At 42.5% G+C, this 24,011-nt stretch overlaps 1 protein-coding gene across 4 annotated transcripts in view; it reads left to right on the forward strand.

Moving 5' to 3' along the window:
- Window positions 1-16,735, forward strand: part of LOC137369286 (nuclear cap-binding protein subunit 1) — a 97,396-nt gene extending 80,661 nt beyond the window's left edge. For 2 of the 4 annotated variants that reach the window (XM_068030287.1, XM_068030289.1), the window contains 3 exons: window positions 13,656-13,793; window positions 13,898-14,011; window positions 15,188-16,735. In XM_068030287.1, coding sequence (XP_067886388.1) covers window positions 13,656-13,793; window positions 13,898-14,011; window positions 15,188-15,298 — 363 coding nt within the window. In that variant the 3' untranslated portion in view covers window positions 15,299-16,735. Of the gene's footprint in view, window positions 1-7,631; window positions 8,062-13,655; window positions 13,794-13,856; window positions 14,012-15,187 lie in introns of those variants that run through there. The other 2 variants (XM_068030290.1, XM_068030288.1) reach the window with 2 other exon arrangements.
- The last annotated feature ends 7,276 nt before the right edge of the window (window positions 16,736-24,011 follow it).

Here is a 24,011-nt window from a genome sequence, read left to right on the forward strand (position 1 = left end):
TATATTTCCTTACTAGGAAGTATTGCGCTGATGGGCTTGCTATAAAAGCGATCTTTATAATAGAGGCACAGTTACAACAAACACAGGTCATGTCCTCCCATTTGTCCTGACTGCAGCTGGAACTCTGTCACTCTTAACCAGCTGTGCTGTTGGTTACAGGTTTTGTGTTCTACTTAGGCTGCTGTGGCATGTACACTACTAAAACTGCACCTAAAATGCAGGGAACGGGAACCAAACAAATAGCCACATCATCGTGAATGCAGTCTGATGAATACCTCGCTATTAAACACATTTGATACTCTTAGCCCATTTGTTATAGCAAGGCTATACGATGTACTTGTGTTGCTTACAGATGTTTAATTTCTATAAAAACTATACCAAAGATATGTTTGGTAATAAAATTACGCAAATCTGTCAATAAACAGCAGTTAGTGAACTGAGTAGATTCATCTAGACTTGGCAACTCAAACCAGCAAATGCCTTGAGACTGATGCTGTGAGCTGGTCTCATTATTCAGCAGTTGGGTTCTCCCACCTTTTTCTGAACTACTTGGATATTCATGTTTTGTATGTGGATGTTGAATGAGCTCTTATTACAGACAAAAAACACTTGGGCTGAATACTTGCTCATTCTTGAAGAAATAGCAAATGACATATGTTGTGTTCCAAAACTGGCATATAGTCTGGCCTCTGAGTACACTTGTATAGGTCACTGGGATCTTTTAGAACAGTTCTTTTCAGGTGGCGTTGAGAATTAATTTAGCAGGCTTTTCTTCAAAGATAGGAGATAAGATGAGTTGACACAGGGAACTTCTCAGGGTCTTTTAGAGGTGCTGGAAAGCTGAGCTGGGTTGTGGTCTTCTCTCCTTGGAAGTTCACTCCCTTTTTATACAGTTCAACCCTAACTCAGAACAATTCAAAAGCGAAACCGACAACAGGAGGTCAACCTTTTGACCTCTATCAATCTTGAGCTGTCAGTTTTTTGTAAACAACCTCTGTTGTTTATTGAGCTGGAAGTCAGGTGATTTCCCAGAAAGGTTTGTTGCTGGAAGTCAGGTGGTTTCCCAGAAAGGCTTGTTTTTCTCACAAGACCTCTCAGTGCCCCTTTATTAAAAAAAAACATTTCCAGGGACTGTTTTTCAAAGTCAAGTGGCCTTTAAATGACCCCCTTTGGAAACCCTAAAGTTTAACATTTCTTAAATTTTTCAAAAATGAATCCTTAAAATATGTTTAACAGAACACATAGTCACTTTCATAACACCTCCACCCTTGGAGAAATGAAACGCCATTTTTAAGTGCATTTCATTACACAGTGTAAAAAAAAAAGAAAACATTTTAAAACACATTTTGACTCTTTTTACCTGTAGTTAATACAATTCTGCTCTGTGCCCTCATTTCATTCATCTAACTCAAAACAAAGTTAGATTCTCGATAAAGCATCTGCAATAACATTACTTTGTCCTGCAATGTGGATAATCTTTAAGTGTTAGGGCTGTAATAGTAAACTCCATCGAAATAGTCTAGCATTCTGGTTTTTAAATTTTTCCACTAAGGCGAGGGAGTTGTTATCAGTACATACCAGTGTCTCTCTGTAGTAGTGGCAGATATAGACTTCAAAATGCTTAAGAACCAATAATAGACCTCGGGTTTCTTTTTCCACTGTTGAATGTCTTTTGGTGTCGGTTTAGTTTTTTGGAAAAGTATCCCATTGATCTTTCTATACCTGGATTCATTGTCTTATAACAGGACTGCATCAACCCCCAGGTTACTAGCATCAATCGCTACCTTGAAGGGCTGAGTGGAATTTGGAGCAGTCACCACTGGTTCATTAGTCAAAGTGGCCTTCAGCTTCTCAAAACATGCTTGGCACTCGCCTGACCACACTACCTTGATTTTCTTTTTCTGTAGCAAATCTGTTAGTGGAGCAGCTATGGTACTAAAATTTGGTGCAAACTTTTGGTAGAAACCACACATCCCCAAAAACCTCATGATTTCTTGGTCTCGGGTACGGGACTCCACCAATGCATGTACTTTAGCCGTTTTTGGCAACACTTGTCCTTGCCCTACTATATGCTCGAGGTAGGTCACTCTTGCTTTCGCAAATTCATTTTTGGCAAGGTTTATCACTAAATCAGCCGATCGTAATTTTCTAAATAGAGCTTCCACTTGTTCCAAGTGCTCCTTCCAAGTGTCGCTGTATGCCAGCACATCAAGGTAAACTACGCAGTTAGTAACACAGGCTACCACTTGGTTCATTAGTCTCTTAAAGGTTGCTGGGGCATTTTTTAGCCCGAATGGCATCACTTGGCTTTGGAAAAGACCATCTGGTGTGAAAAAGGTCAATGTTTCTTTAGCTCAGGGTGTTAAAGGAACTTGCCAGTATTCATTTAACAAATCTATCTTTGTAAGAAACGTGCCACCGCCCGCTCTGTCAATACAGTCTTCCAAGCAAGGAATTGGGTAGGAGTCTGCCTTTGTTACTGCATTAACTTTTCTATAGTCTCTACAGAGTCTAGTTGAACCGTCGGGTTTAGGTACTAATACTACTGGCGAATTCCATCTGCTTTGACTGGGTTCTATTAGGTGGTTTTCCAACATGTATTGGATTTCTGCTTTTACCTGGACCTGTTTTTCGGGACCTGAGCAATAAGGATGCTGTTTTATAGGAAAGGATTCCCCTAAATCCACATCATGTGTAGCTAAGGTTGTACATCCTGGCTTATCCCTACAGACTCTTTTCAATGCTGTGAGTAGCCTTGTTAGGTCTTCTTGTTGTTCTGCATCTAAATATGAAAGCATAGTGTCCAATCTTCCAAGCAATTCAGTATTAACTCACTGGATAGTAGGAGGTTCAGTCTGAGAATTATCTAGGCCTCTTCTGCCTCCATCCTCACTGTCGCCACAACCTGATAAACCTGTATTTGCTTATCCTCCTCCCGGCGATGATATTTCAACATATTGTTAGACACAGCCAATTCTTTTTCTGGTGATCTGGGGTGTGTTACAACCAGGAGAGGAAGGGAGTCTCTGGCTCCCCTCTCGCTCCTTTCTTGGTTTGGTCGTAACAGGATTTAACTTTTAAAAACAGTGTTTTTAGCTCACTGCTCTCTAATTGTAATTGTAAAGGAATCAATCAGACAGGCTTTCTCAGGTTTAAACAAGAAAGGTGTACGTTTATTAACCTTTACACTCTACCTCAGTTAAAACTACTAAATATATGACGCTAGCACGCATACGCGATACAAACACACATAGTTACAGAGGAGGAGAAAGAATTAAAGGGGGAAGGTTTGAAGTAGTAGATGGAATTCAGTTACTGTTTTTTAATTTTGCTGTGAAGTCTTTGATTGAAGTTAAGTCTTGCAGTTCTCGTTGGGGTCCAGTGCACACTTTCAAACTTGTTTCGCTGGTACCAAAAGGCTGCAGGGGTCTTCTATGTTGAGGCTGAAGTTACTTCTGTGGATCCCTGGAACTTTGCGTGAGAGAGAGACATTGCTTCTCTTTGGTCTTCAAAATTGCAGTCTACCTCAAAACATTGCTGTGATGCACAATTCAGTCAATTCCCAGGTTGGCCAGCAGGTCAGTCATGTGACTAGCTCTTTGTTTGAAATTGCATCGCCTGCGAGCATTGTTGATTCTTCAAAGATTACTGGACACACTTGGTGGTGGTGGGTAGGTGTGGGTGGTGTGCTGGCTCTTACATAGGCAATGACTCTCGATGTCTTTTGATCATTATTGACAAAACCCATCTGGTTAATTGAATCAGGGCGCACTCCCATTGTCTCTGTAGGCAGCTGTCTCTCAGAATGCAAATGTGCAGCCATGTTTTCAGCCGCCGCTCTGTGGTCTTTTTACACAAGTTATGTTCAATGCCCAGTGCAAGTTCAAATAGTGTTCTATATGCCGAAATTAATATGTTTCCATTTGACAGGTGTGGTTTCTGTCACAGGTGTCAATCAAATAATTTAGCTTACCAATTCTGTTGACCACTTTATATGGACCACTGAACCGTGCTTTCAATGTTTCACCCTGTAAAGACAGTAATACTAACTGGTTGAAATGTTTGGGTCTTGGCATGCTTGTCTGCCCATTTCTTCATAGTTGTTTGGGAAGCTTTAAGGTATTCCTGAGCCACTTTGCAAGCTCTCGCGAGCCGTTCCTGTCATACGGATACATAATCTAGCATAGAAGATTCATCCCTCTGTTCTAAAAACCTTTCTCCAATTAGTTTTAGAGTACCTCTTATCTCATGTCCATAAACTAATTCAAAAGGACTAAAACCGGTAGATTCACCCTAGTGACAAACAAAATAAATTCTAACCCTTTGTCTCAATTATAGGGATATATATGCCTGATCATCGTTTTGAGGGATGATGGTACCTTTCTAAAACTCCTTGTGTCTGTGGGTGGTAAGCTGAAGGCTTTAACTGTTATGGCCAAATTACCCATAACTTTCCGAAAAGTTTTAGACATAAAATTGGAACCTTGATCCGACTGAATCTCAATCAGTAATCCATATCTAGTGAAGAACTGGGTTAACCTCTTTGCCAGTACCATAGCAGAAATTGTTCTCAAGGGAATGGCCTCTGGGAACCGAGTAGCCATATCCATGATAGTGAGTATATATTGGCACCCTGCTTTTGTTTTCAGTAAAGGTCCTACACAGTCTACCAACACCCTACTAAATGGTTCCCCAGTAACTGATAGGGGAATTAGAGGTGCCGGTTTTATGGCAGATTGCGGTTTTCCCACAATCTGGCACGTGTGGCACGTTTTACAAAACTGCAGCACGCCCTTGGAAAGACCTGGCCAGTAGAAATGTCGACCTGTACGCGATTTGGTCTTCCAGATCCCCACATGTCCCGCTAGAGGAATTTCATGCCATATCCTTAATAGTTCCCGACGATACTTTGGCCGTACCACTATCTGATGAGCTACTGTCCATTCTTTGTCCACAGGTCTGTGAGGAGGTCTCCACTTCATCAGAATCCCATTTTTGATACAGTAGCCTTCTGGAACTCCTTTTGCCTCAGCTTCTGTTTGAGTTGATTGTGCCACTTTATTTAACTCTGGATCGGCTTGCTGAGCCATGATCAGAGAAGGCTTATTAAACATTTCCTTCGGATTATCCAAATCCCCCAAAAAGTTTCAGATATTTGGTTATCTGTCTGTGGTGCCAATTTTACCTCCAACAATGGAACGTGTTTAGCCTTTGCTCGGGTTACTACACATGAAGGAAAAATTGCTCGAACGTTTTCCTGCAACTGTTCTGTCTCTTTAACTTCACTTGGTTTTTCTGTGACTACTAGAAAAGCTACTACCTTCGCTCCAGCCAAATCATTCCCCAGGAGTAGGTGAAGTCTGTCTACTGGAAAACTATGGACAACTCCGACAGTTACCGTTCCAGACATTAGTTCACACTCTAGGTGCACCCGATTAAAAAGGTACGGGTATATACTCCCCGCCAATACAATTCAGTAAACGTTTAGCACTCAGTGCACTCTCTGGTGGAAATGTTATACCTTTCCCCAGCAAAAGAGTTTGGGTGGCTCCTGTATCCCTAAGTATAACCATAGGTTTACCTGCCTCACTTGAGGGATAAGGAGTTACTTTTCCTTTCGACAAGAATTCCCTCCAACTCTCGGGTATCTTATTCACACCCCTACACTCACATTGGTTTTTGTATTTCGCCGTACAGCTGCAGTCAGAGCTGCAGCCTGATCTGTTGTACTCTCGGTCAGGGTCCCTTTCTCTGCATTAGCTTTGTGTATCCCAATAAGTCCCATGGGTTTACCCCACAACTTCCAGCATTCTGCACCAAGATGTCCCACCTTGTGACAATAACACTAAGGCTTTCAGATCTCACTTCCACCCTCAGCATCTTCCTTTCTGGCCTGAGGAGGAGATCTCGGGGCATTCCCAGCTGTCCCTTCCAGTCCCTGGCTACTTGCCTTCCTTTCACTCTTCCGCCTTCTATTCTTAGGTTTGTGGGGGTGACAGACAAAGGGTTTGGGCTTATAAATGAGCTCATAATCATCAATTTCCACTGCCTGTCTGGCTGTTGAAACCTTCTGGTTTTCTACATGGGTTCTTACTAACGGAGGGAGTGAATTTTTAAATTCTTCCAGGAGAATTAGTTCCCTAGGATTCTCATACGTAGCCTCCATCTTTAGTGCCCGTATCCAAAGATCAAAATCCATTTGCTTTATCCTCAAATTCTATATAAGTCTGCCCAGCCAATCACTGGAGTTCCGAAATTTCTGCCTGTGTGCTTCCGGAACTAATACGCAGCGAGAATACGAGCATGGCATAAGCTTAGTGAGCTCTGCCCATCAACCTGCTTTGCATAAGCAGTATCCAGCTTTCCTTTGGCCACTTCATCTGTTTGGCTATCTTTTCAAAAGAAATGAAAAATGCCTCTACATCCCTTTCTTCAAACTTAGCGAGGGCTGGTACAAATTTAAACAGCTGCCCATTAGGTCCTGGGCAGTCCTGGGAGTCAGATCTTTCCTCACCAGAACTTGAAGCCAAGGTCACTCTTTTGTCTTTGTTCCATCTTTTTAAATTTGTATTTCTTTCCTTTTTTTCTTTGTTTCCTTTTCCTCAAGTTCAGTTTTTTTTTTCAATTCTTTTCCCTCTTTCTGTTCAGCTCAAGCTGCTTCATCTGTAACTGAATTTTAGCTAATTCAACTGCACCACACTGGTTTGCTTACTTCTTCCAAGTTGCAAATGTTGTGCTGTTACTTCAATTATGTCTGCTTTCTTCATTCCTGCTTTTAACTGTAGCGCCAATATTGCTGCCAATGGGTTAAGGCCCTCCAATCACTCAGGGATACATCCTCTGTCCCCACAAAAGTCGCAGCAAGACATTCCGGTAGAGTAAACTTTAATCTACTGCACAAGAAACCTTTTTTCTTTTCCTTTTCTTTTCAAGTATTATTATCCCATTGACAATTGTACGTCGTCGGCACTGGGTTTATCCCGCAAAGAGTCCCCAATTATATGTTATGACCGAGGTGGGAGGAGTGCACTGTTTATTCTAGTTCCACTTCTGCACAGGTCACAACATATATTTAAATTTTTCCCACTTACTGATACGGTCAATCATAGATTCTATTTTTATTCCAGAATAAAACACACCAACCAGGTTTCTTTAATAAACAACAAAAGTATCAGTTTATTATAAAACATGTCTTAACCGGTAATGGAGCAAAACATAAACACACAGATCAAATTATAAAAATTCCCTTTTTACCTTGGCCGTCTCTCACACGCACAGATACTGGTTAACTGTAATAAAAAAAAAGGGGATTTTTGTTTTTCAAGTTGTTAAAGACAAAAATAAAACAATTGGGCTGAATACTTTCTCATTATTGAAGAAACAGATGAAATGGTGGCATACGGTCTGACCTCCGAGTACACGTAGACGGGTCACTGGGATCTTTTAGAACAGTTCTTTTCATGCAGCATTGAGAACTAATTTAGCAGGCTTTTCGTCAAAGAAAGGAGACAAGATGAGTTGACACTGTGGACTTCTCCGGGTCTTTTAGAGAGGTGCTGGAAAGCTGAGCTGGGTTGTGGTCTTTTCTCCTTCCTGATGAATTCACTTTTCTTCTCTCCCTTTTTATACAGTTCAACCCTAACTCAAAACAATCCAAAAGTGAAACAGACAACAGGGAGTCAACCTTTTGATCTCCATCAATCTTGACCTGTCGCTTCTTTGTAAACAACTTCTGCAGGTGTCCAAAGTTCTCTGTTTGTTGAGCTGGTTTCCAGGAAAGGTTTGTTTTCTTCACAAGACCTGTCAGTGCCCCTTTTTTAAAAAAAAACCTTTCCAGGGACTGTTTATAAAGTCAAGTGGCCTTTACATGACCCCCTTTGAAAACCCCGAAGTTTAACATTTCTTCAGTCTTTCAAAAATGAATCTTAACAAAACACATTGGCACTTTCATAACATTCGGTACAAGAAGCCTAGTGAATAAGGCAGATGAGCTGAGGTCACAGATAGACGCTTAGAAATATGATAGCATAGCTATTACTGAGAGGTAGCTTAAAGGGCAGGAATGGCAGCTCAACATTCCGGGTTACAGGTTCTTCAGATGAGATAGAGAGGCGGGGGGGGTTGCAATATTGGTTCAAGACACAATTATAGCTGTGAGGAGGTATGATATGCTGGAGGGATTATCAGATGAAGTTTGCAAATGATACAAAAATTGGCCTGTGGTTGATGAAAAAAAATGCTGTAGACTGCAGGAAGATAGCAATGGACTAGTCAGGTGGGCAGAAAAGTGACAAGTGAAATTCAGTCTGGAAAGATGCAGTAATGCATTTGGGAAGGGCAAACAAGGCAAATAAATGGTAGGATATTTAGAAGTATAGAGGAACAGAGGGACCTTGAGGTTCATGTCCACAGATCCCTGAAGGTGGCTGGACAGATAGATAAGGTGGTTCAGAAGGCATACGGGGTATTTTACTTTTAGCCAAGGCATAGAATATTAGAGCAGGGAGGTTATAATAGAATTGTATAAAATACTAAGTCACAGCTAGACTACGTACAGTTCTGGTCATAGCATTACAGGAAGGATATGATTGCACTAGAGAGGGTACGAAGAAGATTTACAAGGATATTGCCAGTAGAGGAGAATTTAAGCTATCAGGAAAGATTGGATAGGCTGGGGTTGTTTTCTTTAGAACAAAGTGGGCTAAGGGGAGATTTAATTGAAGGGCTGAAATAGTGTCTGAGGACTTGTTTCCCTTAGCAGAGAGGTCAATAACCAGGGGCCATAGATTTAAAGTACTTGGCAGGAAGAGTAGACTGAAGTTGATAAATTTTTCACCCAGAGGCTGACATGGTCTGGAACTCACTGCCTGAAAGTGTGGTAGAGGCAGAAACCCTCATTGCATTTAAAAAGTACTTGAATGTGCGCATGAAATGCTGTAACCTACAAGGATGCCAACAGAAACATGACAGGCCAAATAGCGGCCTCCTGTGCCGTAAATATCTATATTCTACATTCACCTGTATTTGTGTTCTTCCGAGTTTGGATTGTATTTGAACCTTCACATATAAAGTCTCCCTCTACTTTATCTTTGCATTTTTTTCCCCTGACCTAGCATGCTTGGTGCTCCATAGTTTTTACCTTTTGGTCCATTTGTTTAATCAGCTCAGTCTGCTGTCTCCTTTCACAAGAGCTGATGCTATTCCAGAAGGTATACTGGGTGGGATAACCAACAGCATTCGTGCCAAGGCTAAAAATGATGGCTTGATTTTTTTTCAAGTGGGCATCCATGTCGAGACTGCTTTGCATATCAAAGAGCAGTCTTCAAGGGCTTGAGGATATCATTTTTGTTAAGATCTGAGACAATAAAAAATGAAATGTGGAAAAATGTAATTGCAGTGTTTATTCTGTGCCACCGGTGAACGTGCTGAAACTTCATGTTGCTGTGTAGTAATAAAGTCCTGTAGCAACACACTGGGAGTGGAGCAGTGGACACCTGAGGTGCCAGCTGCACCTCTGGAGAAAGCAGCAGATTGTCGTGAGCTCATTGGTGAGGGGAGCTGAGAATCCTCAATAAGTTTAACCTGTTAAAAATTGGATAGCTGTCCATTGGAATTCTGATTTTTCTGTGGTAAGGGTAGGGACCTTGTTACTGTACCAGCCAGGCGATCCCTCGTATGTATTGTTAGGGAATGCAGTGAAAGAGGCAGCGTTTGAAACTTGGGGGAAAGAAAAGAAACCACTTGTGTGGCTGTGTTGCAAATGCTTCAGGTGAATGTACAAAACACAAGGGAGCATTAGACCGTTACTTTACCCAACATCAGATATAGCACAGGACATCTGCAGGTGCCAAAACAGAAATATATCCCTAAAATAAAAGCAAAATACTGTGGATGGTGGAAATCTGAAATAAAAATGAAGTGCTAGAAATATTCAGGTCTGCCAGCATCTGTGGGGAGAGAAGCAGAGTTAATGTTTCAGTGACCTTTCATCAGAACTGGCAAAGTTTAGAAGTATAATAGGTTTTAAGCAAGTAAAGCGGGAGTGGCAGGGGAAGAGAACAAAAAAGGTGTGTGATAGGCAGAGGGCAGGAGAGATTAACTGACAAGGAGGTCATGGGGGGAAAAGGCAAAAGGAGTGTGCTAATGGTGTGGTGAAAGACAAAGCATTAGTGCAGAGAGAGTGTTAATGACAGAATAATGAACAGCTCTGTCCAAAAGCACAAACATGAAAACCCAAGTTTAAAGCAGGCACAGGGTAAAAAAAAAATGATTAAAAAAATTAAATAAAATAATAAAAAAGGCCAGTCATGCTCTGAAATTATTCAACTTAATGTTCAGTCTGGAGGCCTGTAGAGTGTCTAATAGGAAAATGAAGTGCCGTTCCTCAAGCTTGCGTTGATGTTCACTGGAACTGCAGCAGGCCAAGGACAGAAATGTGGGCATGGGAGCAGGGTGGTGAATTGAAATGGCAAGCAACCAGAAGCTCGGGATCAGGCGGACTGAGCAGAGATGTTCCACAAAGCGGTCACCCAATCTGCGTTGGTCTCCCCAATGTAGAGGCGACCGCATTGTGAGCAGCGAATATAGTATACTAAATTGAAAAGTCCAAGTAAATTGCTGTTTCACCCGAAAGGAGTGTTTGGGGCTTGGATGGTGAGGAGAGAGGAGGTGAAAGGGCAGATATTACACCTCCTGCGATTGCATGGGAAGGGGATGAGGTGTCGGGTGTAATGGAGGAGTGGACCAGGGTATATCAGAGGGAACGATCCCTTCGGAATGCTGACGGGAGGGGAGGATGCATTTGGTGGTGGCAGCATGCTGGAGGTGGTTGTAATAGTGGAGGATGATCCTTTGGATGTGGAGGCTGGTGGGGTGGAAAGTGAGGACAAGGGGAACCCTATTGCGGTTCTGGGAGGGGAGGGTAAGGGGTGAGGACAGATTTGCAGGAAATGGGTCGGACACGGTTGAGGGCCCTGTCAACCACAGAGGAGAGGGGGACGTCCTCGGTTGAGGAAAAAGGAAGACATATCAGAATCGCTGTTGTGGAAGGTCGCATCATCAGAACAGATGTGTCTGAGATGGAGAAACTGGGAGAATGGAATGGAGTCCTTACAGGAAGCAGGGTGTGAGGAAGTGTAGTGGAGGTAGCTGTGGGAGTTGGTGGGCTTATAATGAATATTGGTGGACAGTCATTGGCCAGAGATGGAGACAGAGAAGTCAAGGAAGGGAAGTGTCACAGATGGACGATGTGAAGGTGAGAGAAGGGTGGAAATTGGAAGCAAAGTTGATGACATTTTCCAGTTCAGGGCGAGAGCAGGAAACTACACCAATACAGTCATCAATGCCAGTCTTTTTGTGAGGTTTGTCGAACATTCCTTGTTCCCATCCTATTCCCTCCTCCTCTCTCAAGGTGTAATACCTGCCCTTTAACCTCCTCTCTCCTCACCATCCAAGGCCCCAAACGCTGTGTTCAGGTGAAGCTGCGATTTACTTGTAATTCTTTCAATTTAGTATACTGTATTCTGCTCACAATGTGGTCACCTCTACATTGGGGAGACCAAACGCAGATTGGGTGACCGCTTTGCGGAACACCTCCACTCAGTCCGCAAGCATGACCCCGAGCTTCCGGTTGCTTGCCATATCAATTCACCACCCTGCTCCCATGCCCACATTTCTGTCCTTGGCCTGCTGCAGTTCTAGTGAACATCAAAGCAAGCTTGAGGAACAGCACCTCATCTTCCGATTAGGCACTCCACAGGCCTCCAGACTGAACATTACGTTGAATAATTTCAGAGCATGACTGGTCCTTTTTTATTTATTTTATTATTTTTTTACCCTGTGTCTGCCTTAAACTTGGTTTTTCATGTTTGTGCTTTTGGACAGAGCTGTTCATCATTATTTCATTAACACTCTCTGCACTAATGCTTTGTCTTTCACCACACCATTAGCACACTCCCTTTTCCCCATGGCCATCTTGTCAGTTAATCTCTCCTGCCCTCTGCCCTATCACACAGAGTCCCTTTTGTTCTCTTTCAGCCCTCCCACCCCCGCTTCACTTGCTTAAAACCTACAAAGTAACTGCTGACGACGCAGGCCAGCTTAACGGTCATCAGAGCGCTCCCAGCTTCGCACATGCGCAGAATGGAGTCTTGCTGTCAGGATTGTGCTGCGCGTGCACAGTCTACATCACCCAGCTTGCTAGGACTAATGCGCGTGAAAATGCCATCGCATACTGCACCACGTACTTCAATGTCTGGTCGCTGCTGCTCCTTGCCTTGCCACTTCTCCCCCCTCAGAACAGTCGTTCCCTGTTTCACCCCCTCCCCCCGCCTACCTGTGGGTCACTTGCTCCCCGCCTCGCCACTTCTCCTCCCTAGGCCGTTCTTCACCCCCTCCCCCTGCCTACCTGTAGGCCACTTGCTCCCCGCCTCGCCACTTCTCCTCCCTAGGCTGTTCTTTCCCCCCCCCCCCCCCCCCCCCCATACATGTGGGCCACTCGCTCCCCACCTGGACACTCCCTCCCAAGCCGCTTGCTCCCCACTTCTCCCACCCCCACCTGTCGGCCTCCAGCTTCTGCTTCCCCATTCCCTCCTGTGATTGCTGCCTTTCTTCCCTGCATGGGGAAAGTGGTGGAGAGAGAGAGAGTGTGACAAGATAGGCAGGGGAGGGGGGCTGCGAGCGGGGAGCAGAAGCAGGTGGGGGCTGGAGCAGGGAGCAAGTGGCCGAGGGGGGCGAGCAGGCGGGCGTGGGAGGCAGTGACGAAGTGAAGCGTGATGGCGGTAGGGAGTGAGGTACTGTTGCGGATGATTGGAGGCGGCAATTGCAGCCACTGAGGGGATTTGGTTTCATTTGTTTTTGTTTTTGTGATAAATTGAGCAGCACCAGTTTTACTGCTAGCAACTGCCAAAAACGTTGCAGACAGTGACGTTTCAGTGCATGAGGCTGCATTTATACATGTCACTGGACTAATAATCCAGACCCCCCCCCAAGCTAATGCTCTGGGGACATGGGTTCGAATCCCACCATGGCAAGGGTGAAATTTGAACTCAATTAATGAAAAAATCTGGAATTAAAAGCTTGTCTAATGGCGACCATAAAACCATTGTCGATTACTGTAAAAACCCATCCGGTTCACTAATGTTCTTCAAGGAAGGAAATCTGCCGTCCTCACCTGGTCTGGCCTACATGTGACTCCAGACCCACAGCGATGTGGTTGACTCTTAAATGCTTTCTGAAATGGCCTAGCAAGCCATTCGGTTCAAGGGCAATTAAGGATGGGCGACAAATACTGGCCTTGCCAGTGACACCCATATCCTATGAATGAATAAAAAAAAATGTGCAAGTACTGCGCTAACTAATGGTTGCATTGTCAGCAAATGCAGCCTAAAACTTATTACATTTCTAACCGTTGCCAGTTCTGATGAAAGGTCACACATCTGAAATGTTAACTCTGCTTCTCTCTCCACAGATGCTGCCAGACCTACTGAGTATTTCCAGAAACATATCCCTTCCTGTTCAAAAGAAATTGCCAAAACACATTGTGGAATGGAGAGGGAGAGATTATAAAGTTTATAAAGAATTTAGACAATGGTGTGGGGAGAGTGTGACGCTTCTAACTAATTAGAGCAATGGTATGATTGTATTTTTTTCTAAAGCGAGACAGTGATGATGAATATGATCAGAACAGTGATGACGATGAAGATGGTCCTTTGGAAGAACAGATTGAACGTCTTCAGGAGAAGGTTGAGTCTGCTCAAAGTGAACAGAAAAACCTCTTCCTAGTAATTTTCCAGGTAAAGGTGTAGTTTGGGTTCCTCTGTTTTAATACACTTATTTTTTTTACATTTGTTCCATAGAATTCTTCATTTAAGTACTGAAGATTCTTTATTCTTCACAGCGTTTTATAATGATCTTGACAGAACATCTTGCAAGATGTGAAACTGGCGGGATCGATTTTAACACCCCTTGGTATAAGAACTGCATTGAACGGTTGCAGCAAATCTTCCTGCAGGTTAGTATTGTGACCAGAGGTGGACCTTCTGTACATGTTGATTTTGCATTACTAGTTGGCCATAAAAATGGTAATGCTTCTGAACCTATTGAATGTATGCCTGCTGATAAAATATTGTCTGTCTAAATAGAAAGAAAATCTGAGCCAACCCTAAAGAATAAACTATTCTGAATTTATTTAGTGTCCTACCACCTTCTCTGGATATCCTAAAGCACTTTACAGCCAATTGATTACTTTTGAAGTGTAGGTAAATGCAGCAGCCCAGTTGCACTCTGCAAGGTCCCATGCAACGGCAAGATGAATGACCAGCAAATCTGTTTTGATGGGTATGGCTGAGGGGTGAATGTTGGCCAGGACACTGGGATAATTCCTTGCACCTTTTTGGTGCAATGAAATCATTTGCATCCACCTACTCAGGCAGATAGGGCCTCAATTTAACATCTCGTCCAAAGATAGCATCTACAACAGTTACCTCACTCCCTCAGTACTGTACTGAAATGCCGGTCTAGATTGTGTAATCAAATTCTATTTGAGGTGACAGTCTGCCAGTTTTATGCAGCTGGTCCCATCATGTTAGACTGTAGCATGATTTGTTTGTGACTTCATGCACTGGTGCTCTGTCCTACGGGAGGAATTGAGATGTAATCTATATAATTCCTTTTTTCCTCATTCTCCACCCACTCGTGTTAAAATGACGTGATCTGCTGCTGAAACTTAGACCATCTAAAGATCCTCTGCAGAACCTGCAAAATTCCCAATAGAGGACAATGTATTTCGGGTGTTTGTTGACGCTGCCATTTTGATTTTATGTGGACCCTGCAAACTTCCACTAGTGATGGTGGCTGCTCAGACAAAAGATTGAATTAACTTAAGAATTTTGTAGTGATCTGGGTCAATTTAAATTATGGGGCAGGCGCCAGTGTTCCCACTAAGCTGCATGGATACGCAGCGGCATAGCAGCCTGAGAGGTACCGTGCAGGCCTTGCTCTCATAAATAATGTGTGTGCGGCCGTGCAAAGGGATAATTGGCAGGAGCGTGTTTTGGCAGGGAAAGGATGCATGCTTAAACAGAGAATGGTCAAAGAATTGCTGGCATTAGAACTTTGTAAACAGAATTCCAGGCCAGCAATATTATCATGGGATAGTACTAAAGTTTGACATGTTTCTGTATTACAGCATCACCAGATCATTCAACAGTACATGGTCACTCTGGAGAACCTGCTCTTCACAGCTGAGCTGGACCACCATATACTGGCCGTCTATCAGCAGTTTTGTGCTCTTCAATAATAGTGAATGTGCTGCAGCCGCGGTGACCGTTTTCTGATTTCCACCATTTTTGATGCTTTTAATCTTACATCAGTGAATACAGACTCTAACAAGCAACACGCTTGTATCGATAATACCTTTCTGAAGCCTTTTTGCCCAGTTATCTGTGAAAACCATGGAGCATGAAGAAAGTTGCCATTTATATTAGAAAGGATTCCTCTCTTTAAAACAAACAAATAGACCTTATAGTTAGAGACTTTAGAGGCTCGAGATGAACATAAATAATTTGATTTAAGTTTTTTGGTATTGACCTAAGTTTTAAATTTGCTTTGTACTCCGTCTTGTTTGGTTGTTGGATACAGTGTAATGCTGCATCTTACTAATACCTGCTCTTATCCTCATGATCTACCTTACAGTTTGTACATTAAGTTGCATGTTGTAACTTGTCTGAAATTGTGCTCCTTGATAGTAGACCAAAGTTTTGAATTTAGATGTTGTATTGTGTTCTTTTGGTTCTAGTAACAGCAAACGGGTAGTTCTACCGATATCAATGGGACTGAAATTTATTTGGGATACTGTTCCTTTTTTTTAAAAAAAGAGAAAGAGGATATGTTTTAAAACTTTATACAACCATCCAAGCCACATGCAGCATGTGGGAAAAGGGGATACAAAATTACCACATGGGTGAAAAAGAGCTAATGAATATTTTTTACAAATCTAATGAAAATGCATTGATTGTAGGTTGATAGCAGTGTTATAATTTATTGGGTCCAGTCATTGTCAAGCCATCTGGTTGTATTACCAAGGGTATTGTGAGCACTTCAAGATCCCTTTTGACTGACCATCATGTGTGTGTGTGTTTGGTACTTAGCCAGCAACCAGCTGGTCAACTCTCATCGACAGGCTCTGATATTGAAGCCGCAGCAGCAATGAGTCTGAAGCATAAATTTTGCTATTTACATTATCAGAGTATCTGTGTCCAAGCTTTTTCCTTTATATGAAAGGCCACTGCAGTATGTGATTGGCTTCATGATCATCTAACCCTAATGCTGCATCGTCTTTACTCCTCCAAATACATGAGCCCCCACCAATTCCCACATTAGTGCCAATGTGACTTACTGAAGTGGAGGTGGGGCCTATGTTTTGAGTCATGTAGCTATGGGAAAATTGTATCAGCAAAGCAGAAACAACAAATGGGTAAACTTATTGGGCACTATAGATTTATCGAATTCATTCATTCTTCCAAACTACTTTTCTACCTTTAATCCACCAGATTGTATATAAAACAGGATATCACCCCTCAGGTATAGTTTTTTAAAACCATGACATCTCTTGTTCAATATTGAGAAATCCTGGCAATACCTGTATTCAGAGACATTAGAGTTTAGTAAAGTTTGAATACTGCCAAGTAAGAGATGATGTTGCAATTTTGATTAAATTTTTGCATATTTTACAGAATCTGAAGCTTGACCTGTCCTCTTCTTGGGTCCTGACGCCTGAGTTGTTTAATGCTTTGTCGTCAGAATCCATTCTACTTCCGTTGCCACTCTTGTGCAAGAGATGGATCAATCTCCTTCATATTACTTCCAGGAAGTGGTACCTTGAATTGCATATCATCCATCCCATTACCAACCCCATTAAATGGTGCTTTACAGTATTAATAGAAGTTCTTCATGGTCCCATTTCTACATAGTTCTGATGGGATGAATCAAAGGATTATAATCCATTGAATGTTAAAAACAAGTCTTGTACACCACGAAGCCATCTTTCTACGATACTACATTCCTGCCAACTGATGTGCTGCTTTTACCCTTTTTCCAGTCACAATTGAGGAGCAGAGGATGGTGATGTGTTCCCTACAAATGTTACTCGGGTACATAAGTAAGTTGGACAAGCTATCAGCCAGTAACAGTATGGAAACTGTGGGATAAAAACAGAAAATGCTGGAAATACTCAGCAGGTCTAGCAGGATCTGTGGGGAGAGAAGCAGAGTTAATGTTTCAGGTCTGTGACCTTTCATCGGAACACATGAAAGGTCACAGACCTGAAATGTTAAATCTGCTTCTCTCTCCACAGATGCTGCCCAACCTGCTGCGTATTTCCAGCATTTTCTGTTTTTATTTCAGATTTTCCAGCATCCGCAGTATTTTGCTTTTCTTTTAGAAACTGGGCTTTGGAAGAAGACTGCTGCCTTTCTGTTCCAAGAATTCCTGTACTGGGATTTTTTTTCTCTATTCATTTTCTGTTTTGTCTCTTTCATCCAGTGCAGCAATATTTTTGTTCCCTTCCCATATTTTTTCGGTCTGTATTTGCCAAAACCCCATCTTCACATCTCTCCTTCAACAACTGTCTCTGGTTTCGTTATTCCGCACACATTCCACTGTTCCTCGTATGGATTGACTTCTGATCACCAATATCTCCCTGATCATCAATGAAGCCTCTGAATTGCGCTCCGTATTTCCTGCAATTTACTTTCTATGTGTTTGTAGTGCCCCACTCGCTCTACCTAGGGCTAGTATATAGGGGAGGGAAAGATTGGTGAGAAAGAAAGGAAGTTCTTGAAATGCTATCATTTTACTAATCGGGCAATGAATACTTAAAGCAACAGTAAACTACTTCAGTGATGCTCAGTAACTATTTTGCCTCAAAGTGAACTGCATTATTGTGGAGGAGTGTAATTCTGATTTAAAGCCTCTACCCAAGTAGTTGGGATGTTGTGGCAATGGAGTTCACTCGTAATACTTTGTACAGTACGGTTAAGTTTACCTGAGAACACAGGCCACATTGACATTTGCAGCTCAACTGTCACAAAGCCATGAAGGTTGCATAAAGCATCACTTTTGGGGCACTTAATGTATTACCATATGGAGGAAATCCTGAACCTTATCCAAGTGTATCCTTGTCGTGATCTCGTCTCTCAGCCATTTGGTTGTCTGATGATTGATGTGTTAGCCCATGCTTGTCGGCACGATTTTTCTTTTCCCACCACACTGGCTGCACCTCTGTTGCTATTTTGTTTTTGCAAGCAGTCAACGATTTGAATGTAGCATCGATTTTATTTGTGTCCTTTACAATGACAAGCAAGAATTTTTGGTTCAATGTATTTGTTCTATCTTCCATTTCAGTATGGCATATTTGGATGCAGCAATCATTGGAGTCCTACTTTACAGTGACCAACACGACCAGTGTTGTACTGTAATATCTCTGTCTAGCCTGGAAATTACAACTTATGTCTAATAACTCCAGTCCGTATCCCCTGTTATTTTCACCATTCAAGCCCAACATGCCCCTCTTTTTCCCCCCCCCCCCAACCTTTTCCAGTTAGAACAAATGCAGTTGTCTTGACCTCTGCTCACAATGTAATGTATCACATTGCACTAGGGCATTAAATCCCATGTGGCTTTAAATCCTCTCCACAGACTGCAGAGAAACGGGGAAGTATCAAATTCTAAATTAGGTTTACTGTACATGTATGTGAATATGCGGAGTGTGGTAAATATGATTGGTGAGTTGCAGGTACAGATAGCCACATGGAAATATGATTATGTAGCTATAACAGAGACCAGTCTCAAAGAAGGGCAGGACTGAGATTTAAATATTCCTGGATACAAGGTGTTCAGGAAAGACAGTAAAAGGGAACATTACAGAGAGGATGGCCTAGAGATGCCAAGGACCGAATCCATTTGGTAAGAGCGAAGGAACAAAAGAGGAGCAATTATATTGCTCAGGGTAGTCTATAGGCCACCAACTAGTGGGAAAGATGTAGAGGAACAAATTTGCAAGGAAATTAGGTGCAAGAATTACAGAATCTCAATCATACAAGGGCAGAAGGAGGCCATTCAGCCCATCATGCCCACACTGGCTCCTTGAAAGAGCAATTTACTCAGTTCCATTCCCCCGCCTTCTCCCCGTAACCCTGCACATTCTTCCTTTTCATATAGCAGTTTAGTTCCGTTTTGAATGCTTCAATTGAACCTGCCTCCACCACGCTTTCAGGCAGTGCATTTCAGACCTTACCACTCTCTGCGTGAAAAAGTTTTTCCTCATGTCACATTTGCTTCTCTTACCAAATACTTTAAATCTGTGCCCTCTCGTTCTCAATCCTTTCACAAGTGGGAACAGTTTAGCTCGATCTACTCTGTCCAGACCCCTCATGATTTTGAATACCTCTATTAAATCAACTCTCAGCCTTCTCTTCAAGGAAAACAGCCCTAACTTCTCCACTCTATCATCATAACTGAAGTTCCTCATCCTTGGAACTATTCTTGAATCTTTTCTGTACTCTCCAATGCTCTCATGTCTTTCCTAAATTTTAGAGTAGTTATAAGGGGGACTTTAGTTATCCGGATATAGACTGGGATAGTAGTAGTGTAAAGGACAAACTGGAGCGAGAGATCCTAGAGTGTGTCAGGAGAATTTTCTACAGCAGTGTTTCCAGTCCAATGAGAAAGGAGGCATTGCTAGACCTTGTTCTCGGGAATGAAGTGGATCAAGTGTCGGGAACATTTGGCGGGACAGTGATCATTGTATCATAAGGTTGAGATTGGCTGTGGAAAAGGACAAGGAATAATCTAGAATAAGAATAATTAACTGGGGTAAAGCCAACTTCAATGGTGTAAGAATGGATCTGACCCAGATAAACTGGAATCAAAGATTGGCAGATGAAATGGTAACTGAATAATGGGCTGCCTTTAAAGAAGAGGAAGTTTGGGCACAGTCAAGGTATATTCCCTTGAAGGGGAAAGGTAGGACAAACAAATCCAGAGCTCCCTGGATGACGATAGAGATTAAGAAGAAAAAGTGCTCATGACGGATGTCAGATGGATAATACAATCAAGAATCAGGCTGAATATAGAAGGTTCAGAGGGGAATTGAAAAAAAAAATGAAAGAAGCAAAGAGTATGGGAAGAGCAGCTAATGTAAAAGGGTGGTAAAAGGAGGGGTGGGGCCAATTGGGGACCAAAAAGGGGATTTATGCATGGAGGTAGGAGGCTTGGCTGAGGTATTAAATGAATACTTTGCATCTGCCTTTACCAAGGGAAAAGATGCTGTGCAGGTCATGGTGAAAGAGGAGGTAGTTGAGACACTTGAAGGGTTTAAAATTGATGGTGAGAAGGTATTGGATAGGCTGTCTGTACTTACAATTGATAAGGGGGTCTGGATGGGATGCATCCAAGGATACTGAGGGAAGCGAGAGTGGAATTTTCCAATCTTCATTAGACTCTGGTGGTGCCGGAGGACTGGAGAATTGCAAATGTAACACCCTTGTTCAAAAAAGGGTGTAAAGATAAGCCCAGCAACTACATGCCATTCAGTTTAACCTCAGTGGTGGGGAAGCTTCTAGAAATGATAATTCGGGACAAAATTAATAGTACTTGGAAAAATGCGGGTTAATTAAGGAAATCCAACACCGATTTAAGGGCAAATCATGCTTAACTAATTTGCTGGTTTTTGATGAAAGAGCAGTGGGGTGATTAGGGAAATGCTGTTGGTGATGTGCATGGACTTCCAAAAGGCACTTGATAAAGTGCCACTTAAGCTTGTGAGCAAAGAGGCCATGGAATAAAAGGGACAGTAGCAATATAGATACAAAATTAGCTGAGTGACAGGAAACAGAGTAGTGGTAAATGGTTGTTTTTTGGACTGAAGCAAGGTTTATCGTGGAGTTCCCCAGGGGTGAGTGTTAGAATCCCTGCTGTTACTGATTTATATATTCATGACCTAGACCTCTGCGTACAGGACACAATTTCCAAACTTGCAGACAATACAAAACTTGGAAGTATTGAGAACTGTGAAGAGAATGGTACAGAACTTCAAAAGGACATAGACAGGTTGGTGGAATGGGCTGACAAGTGGCAGATGAAATTTAATGTGGAGAGGCAATACAAAATAAAGGGTACAATTCTAATTGGGGTGTAAGAGCAGAGGGACCTGGTTGTTCATGTCCTGCCACCTTCAATGATTTATGTACAAGTTGAAAGAGCGGTTCATAAAGCATACGCTGGGAGGGCTGGGCCAGATCTTCCCAACGGCAGTGAGGCTCCGTGGCGGCCTCCCCGCTGCTGGGCGACTGGACTGGGATTAACATATTTAAATTAATGAAATGAATACATATAAATAAAATCAACAGTGATCTTACCTTTGTGCTGCAATCTTCCGAGCGGCAGCCAGCACTCGTGCCTTCACTTTCCTATCCAGGGAAAGCAGGCGCCACCATGGTGGGGAAGGGGGGAAACTTAAGTTTGTAGTGCAGCGCGGGGGTGGTGGAGGGGGAGGAGAAGAGAGAAATGGGGAAATGGGCTCTAATGAAAAGTACTAGTGTAGAGGAAGGTGGGAAGGGGAGATCTCTTCAGTTTGGGGAGGGGAGGAGGGATTCCACTGTTGAAGGTAAATGGTTTGGGGGGGAGGGTGGAGAGGGCAAATGTTGAATGTAATTGTTTTGGAGGCAGGAAAGGGGCGATACAATGTGGGGGGGGGGGGGGTAGCCCTTTAAAAATTTAATAAGGCAGGCCCTTTAAAAAGGATGCCTGTGCGTCTGAGAGCCCAATCCCTCTATGTGATTGTGCGGGGGGAGGCCCGACTGGCTCATTATCCCAGGCAGCAGGGAGGAAGACTGCGGCGATGTTTGGGCTGCCATTATTTTCACCCAGCGACGGGAGAAGGAAAATCCAGCCTCTGGAGTGTGTATGAGATGTGATTCTGGAGCAGTATGTTGAGGAATCAATTAGGGATCAGGTTATTTTAGATTTAGCATTATGTATTGAGAAAGGGCTAATTAATAACCTTTCTGTAAAGGAGCTATTAGGAAATAGTGACCACAATATGATAGAATTTTACATTGTTTGAAAGAGAGTTCATTCTGAAAATAGGGTGTTAAATCCGAACAAAGGAAACCATGAAGGCATGAGGGGGAAGTTGGCTATGGTGGATTGTGAAAATATATTAACAGATTTGACAGTAGACAGACAATGGTTAGTATTTAAAGAAGTATTACATGATCTACACCAAATATACATTCCTCTAAGACACAAAAACCCCACCAGGAAAGGTGAATCAAGCGTGGCTAACAGTACAAGTTAAAGATTGCATTAGACCAAAGGAACTGGCTTATAAGGTCGCCAGAAAAGGTGGTAAGCCCAAGGGTTGGGAGCAATTTAGAATCCAGCAGAGGAGGACCAAGAAACTGATAAAGGAAGGGAAAAGAGAATATGAATGCTAGCTAGAAACAAAGGTGGACTATAAAAGCTTCTTTAGATATGTGAAAAGGAAAAGATTAGCAAAGACATATGTGGGTCCATTACAGGCGGAGACAGGAGATTTTGTGGTGGAGAGTGGGGAAATGGCGGAATGATTAAACAATTAATTTGTATCTGTCTTCACGGAGGAAGATACAGTAAATGTCCCAGAAGTTCTAGGGAGCCAAGGGACTTCTAAAAATGAGGAACTGAGTGAAATTAGTATCAATAAAGAGGTAGTACTCAATTAATTAAATTGAAAATTGATAAATCCCCAGACTAGATGAACTACATCCCAGTCTATTGAAGGAAATGGCTATAGAGATAGTGGATGCATTGGTGGTTATTTTTCAAAATTCTACAGATTCTGGAAGGGTTCCTGCAGACTGGAAAGTAGCAAATGTAACCCCACTATTTAACAAGGGAGCGAGAGAGAAAACGGAGAACTACAGACCTGTTAGTTTGACGTCAGAAGTAGGGAAAATGTTAGAATCTTTTAAAATATGTGATAACTGGACACTTGGAAAATAATGATTTGATTGGGTAGAGTCAACATGGATTTATGAAAGGAAATCATGTCTGACAAAGCTGTTGGGAGTTTTTGAGGATGTTACTTGTAGCATTGATAAAGGAGAACCAGTGGATGTGGTGTATTTAGATTTTCAGAAGGCTTTTGATTACGGCCCACACAAGGTTAGTGAACAAAATTAGAGCACATGGGATTGGGCGTAATATACTACTATGGATTGAAAATTTTTAACCAACAGAAAGCAGAGAGTAGGAATAAATGGACCATTCTCAGGATGACAAGCTGTTACTAGTGGGGTACTGCAAGGATCAGTACTTGGGCCATAGCTGTTCACAATCTATATAAATGATTTGTATTTGGGGGCCAAATGTAATATTTCCAAATTTGATTATGACACAAAACTAGGAGGGAGTGTAAGTTGTGAGGAGGATGCAAGGAGGCTTCAAGGGGACGTGGACAGGCTAAGTGAATGGCTTAGAATATGACAGATGGAATATAATGTGAATAAGTGTGAAGTGATCCACTTTGGTAGAAAAAACGGAAAGGCAGAGGGGAAGTGTTGATATCCAAAGGGACCTGGGTGTCCTTGTTCATGAGTCACTAAAAGCTAGTATGCAGGTGCAGCAAGCAATTAGGCAGACAAATGGTATGTTGGCCTTCATTGCAAGGGGATTTGAGTACAGAAATAAAGATGTCTTGCTGCAATTGTATCGAGCCTTGGTGAGACTGCACCTGGAATATTGTGTGCAGTTTTGGTCTCCTTATCTAAGGAAAGATATAGTTGCCATAGAGGGAGTGCAGCGGAGGTTCACCAGATTAATCCCTGGCATGGCGGGAGTGTCTTATGAGAGATTGCAGAAACTGGGCCTGTATTCTCTAGAATGAGAGGTGATCTCATTGAAACTTAGAACATTCTTACAGAGTGTGACAGAGTTGATGTGGCTAGGATGTTTCCTCTGGTTGATGAGTT

Source organism: Heterodontus francisci, chromosome 4 (genome assembly GCF_036365525.1).
Source record: "Heterodontus francisci isolate sHetFra1 chromosome 4, sHetFra1.hap1, whole genome shotgun sequence".
In the NCBI taxonomy this organism is placed as follows: domain Eukaryota; kingdom Metazoa; phylum Chordata; class Chondrichthyes; order Heterodontiformes; family Heterodontidae; genus Heterodontus; species Heterodontus francisci.